This window comes from Calliphora vicina, chromosome 4, assembly GCF_958450345.1.
Source record: "Calliphora vicina chromosome 4, idCalVici1.1, whole genome shotgun sequence".
Classification (NCBI taxonomy): domain Eukaryota; kingdom Metazoa; phylum Arthropoda; class Insecta; order Diptera; family Calliphoridae; genus Calliphora; species Calliphora vicina.
In genome coordinates, this window is record NC_088783.1 from 73867666 (window position 1) to 73871729 (window position 4064).

Genomic DNA, 4064 nt, shown 5'->3' on the forward strand with positions numbered 1-4064 from the left:
ATCGACTTTTGGTAAGAAATATGAGTGATCACAGATCGAGCTCCTTTTCTTGATTCAACGCTTATTGGCCAAGTTATTAGCGAATTTAGATATTTTGAGTTTTTATATAAAAAAATCGTTTTTTGGTTAGAAATATGAGTGATCACAGATCGAAATCCTTTAAACGCTTATTGGCGAAGTTATTAGCGAATTTAGATATTTTTAGATTTTTGGTCAGAAATATGAGTGATCACAAATCGAGGTCTTTTTCTTGATTAAACGCTTATTGGCCAAGTTATTAGCGAGCTCAAGGAAAGGAGCTCGATCTGCGATCACTTATATATCTAACCAAAAATTGATTTGTTTATCTAAAAACTCAAAATATCTAAATTCGCTAATAACTTGGCCAATAAGCGTTAAATCAAGAAAAGAAGCTCGATCTGTGATCACTCATATTTCTAACCAAAAATCGATTTTTTTATATAAAAAAAAAATATCTAAATTCGCTAATAACTTGGCCAATAAGCGTTTAATCAAGAAAAACAGATCGATCTGTGATCACTCATATTTCTGAACAAAAATCGATTTTTTTATATAAAAACTCAAAATATCAAAATTTGCTAATATCTTGGCCAATAAGCTCGACCTGTGATCACTCCTATTTCTGACAAAAAATCGATTGTTTATATAAAAACTCAAAATATTCTGTTGTTGTAAGACTTAGGTTTTTGACAACAAACTTAGGTTCTTTGTCAACAATACGTTTTTTTTCTTTTTAACTATTTTTACCCATTTTAAACCGCTTCTCACAAATTCACAAATCGAACACAAGCAATTTTTTAACTAGTATAGAAATATAAGTGAACGCAGATCGAGCTTCTTTATAGAAGAAGTGCAATGTACAACATACGCACCAGAGTTTTTAACTCAACCGAGATGTCGTGCATTCCAACCTACAAATTAGAGCTTAAGCTCCAATTATCTTTAACTAGTCTCAGCAGGAATATGAAATCGATGAATGCGAAAGGAATGGGTCCTCTTGCTCAAAGAGACGTTAACACCCCCTTGGTTGCGATATAGAATCTGAGATGTAGATGGAACGCAGGAGGTCTACTATTACTACTTGTAGAATATCTAGAATGCAATGGGGCTCTCTGGCATGAGAAAGAATCAAGAATCTCATGGTTCTTGGTAGGAATTCAATTAGGACAACTGTTGCAGAAGTTGTTTGGATGAAAAATAGGAAAATTCGTCTCATTTCTTCTTTTCACATCTAGGTATATTCCTGAAGGGTATCACAATGGATCCTATGGGTCTCCCTTCTAGTCTAATCTAATATAGTCTTAATTTTGAGTTATTTGAGAAAAGGACGATAATTTGTGATCACTAATATTTCAATGAAAACATTAAACCTTATAACCTTATTATAATGGCACTGTGTGTATAAAGTGTGTTTTTGTGTGTTTTTAAAGTGTGTGTATTAAAACAGAGTGACTATTTAAATTGTTGTGTAAATTTCATAAATTAAAAGTTGTTACAATGCTTTTATTTGCAATCAAAATAATTATGTTTATTTAAAGGAAATAAACTAGTTTTGAAAAGGTAAAAACGTTACAATCAGACCAATTATGAAAAAGATTCCCCGGGAGTTTTTTCCCTTTTCTCATTTTTCCTATTCAAATTCTGTGTTAAAAAAACGAAAGGGGAAAAAACTCCCGGGGAATTGTTTTTCATAATTGAGGTGAATATGTTTTACAAAAGTACTAATCTGTTTACCCGGATATGGGTAACACACTCGAGTTCCAAATAATATCATGTTAGTTAATTTTTGTATGGCTATTGGAGCCAATGTTTAAAATTTTATCGAAATTGGCTTAATAATTTCCAATAAATGTATATTCCCGTTTTTACCCATTTTTTGTACTTTTTGTCACCATTTATTCAAACCAATTTCTGTATCGTAGTGGGGGTTCAATATCTTATATTAAAATAGTGAATATTTATTACAATTTCCGTCTAGCAAGTCATAACATTTCATTATGAAAACTTAAAAAAGTTACACCATATTCTTCCTTATGAATACGGCCTTTTGGAAACAACTTATACTCTTTAATTTATGTTTTCAAAATTGTGCAAATATCACTTACCCTTTAATCTTCTGCCTCTCACTAGGCCCACAAAAATAGTCAAATTGAAAACAACGAAATTCTTGAAATTATGTATTTTGAAAACGATTTTTGTCAACCAATTGTTTAATGTTTTTAATAGATTACTTGATTGATTTGAATACAAATTATTTTGCTTCTCATTTTTCGACTACAAATTATAAGTTTGTAAACTAAAATGGAAATGATTAAATGGCTAAATTAAAGGAAATTGAAAACTAGTTATTAATATAATTTACTGTTAGTCTCTCATTTCTCCTTCCTCGTCTTCATCATCAACACCCTTAATATACAAAACGTTGTTGCAACGTATTAGAACTTCACCCAAGTTGCCTAAGGAAACAAAATAAAATTTTATTGACAAAAATATAATCCATTTAATATTCCTAGCATACTTACCAGTAACTTGACCGTCAATGTGTTCTTCTGTATTGGCCAATTGCATGTTCATGTAGCCGTCGACAGACACCAGGTAACCTTTATATTCATGGCCCCATTTTAGTTTAATTATCACTGCCTTACCGGTGAGACCATTAAGGAATGGTTTGGGGTTAATTGGCATAGCAGCAGACATGTTGTTTAATTTATTTTATTAACTTTTTTAAGGAATATTAACTTTTATTAAAATTATAGGCGGTAAACAATTTGCACGCTCACCACACAAAACGTTTGCAAAACAAAGCCGACAACTGTCAAACGATAAACGTCAAATATTTTTTTTGTGCAGAGTTGCATTTTTTAGTACAGCGTGGTAAAAATAAGGTAGTAAAGAAAAACCGTTAACGTATTAAAAATTTAGAAATGGTTGATTATCTTTTTTTATTATTTTATTTAATTTGAAAGTAAATTTTCAATTTGGCTCAAGTTGATTTATTATAATTGCTCTGAAATAATTCAAAGAATACCATTGTAAATTAGTTTAGGCAATTGGTTAATTGGAATTAATTTTTTACCCTGATAAGTGCGTCATGAACAATTTTTATTGTCAGGGTGTATTTTACCACCTGTCTATACTTGACAAATTTTTATCATATCAATTAATGACGTTTGTTAGATCAAAATCACTAACAGTTTTGTCATAACGAAGCAATAATACTAATAAATGGAGACTATACCTGATAATTTTTTATCTTGACTACCATTTTGACGTTTATCATGATATACATTTTTCAGGTATAGACAGGGGTTAAATATTATCTGTTTAACTTATTATTATTGGGAATTACTTTGGTTTTTTTGTGTGCCAGGCGCATATCAATTTTAATTATCATAACAATTAATGAAGTTTTGTTGTCAAGACAAAGTTGTCTAAACAATATCACGAACAACTTTGTCATAACGAAGCAATACTACACCTTATAATATTTTATCTTAACAACCATTTTGACGTTAATCAGTACAAAAATTTGCCATGTGTAGACATAAATTATTTCATGTTGTTATTTAACACATTGACTGCCAAGGCACTTTCAGCAAATAAGATGCTGGGGGCCACAGGATTTTCTTTGGAATTGTTTATGGGATACTGAGTTAGAAAAAATACTCAGTACAAGTTCTGAAAGTGATGAAGAATGTGAAGATTACAGTTTTGATGAGAAACTTCCAGACAACATCGAAAAAATTCTTAAAATCTAGCACTATTGTCTGACATGGCTAGAGAGAATAAAAGTCGTGTCGGACATATGTGTCCGACGTGGCGTAAACCGCATAGTGCAGTGTCACACATATGTGTCCGACGTGGCAGTCAATATGTTAAAAACCATTAATTTTATTTTCTCTAAGTGTTTTTAATTTTAGTACATACTTCGCTGTATTGCAACTCTGTGTTATTGTTTTTGACTTCTAATTGGAATTTGCGCTGCCAACCATCTGTTTTATTAAAATAATTGTTTTTCTTGAGTTTTTCCCAACTTCGCGGTT

General features: G+C 30.9%; 1 protein-coding gene across 1 annotated transcript; it reads right to left on the minus strand.

Moving 5' to 3' along the window:
- Positions 1-2185: 2185 nt before the first annotated feature.
- Positions 2186-2830, minus strand: SmF (small ribonucleoprotein particle protein SmF). Its single transcript, XM_065508055.1, has 3 exons — positions 2544-2830; positions 2384-2477; positions 2186-2317 (listed from the first exon to the last, which is right to left on the minus strand). Exons 1-2 carry the CDS (start codon positions 2716-2718, stop codon positions 2386-2388), a joined length of 267 nt encoding a protein of 88 aa, XP_065364127.1. The 5' UTR covers positions 2719-2830; the 3' UTR covers positions 2186-2317; positions 2384-2385.
- Between the last annotated feature and the right edge of the window lie 1234 nt (positions 2831-4064).

Excerpts from the sequence above, each read along its gene's own strand:
- SmF (XM_065508055.1), bottom strand. The coding sequence starts at position 2,718 with ATGTCTGCTGCTATGCCAATTAACCCCAAACCATTCCTTAATGGTCTC. Across the intron at positions 2,478-2,543 it reads CATTGACGGTCAAGTTACTG|GCAACTTGGGTGAAGTTCTA; the intron begins GTAAGTATGCTA and ends TTGTTTCCTTAG.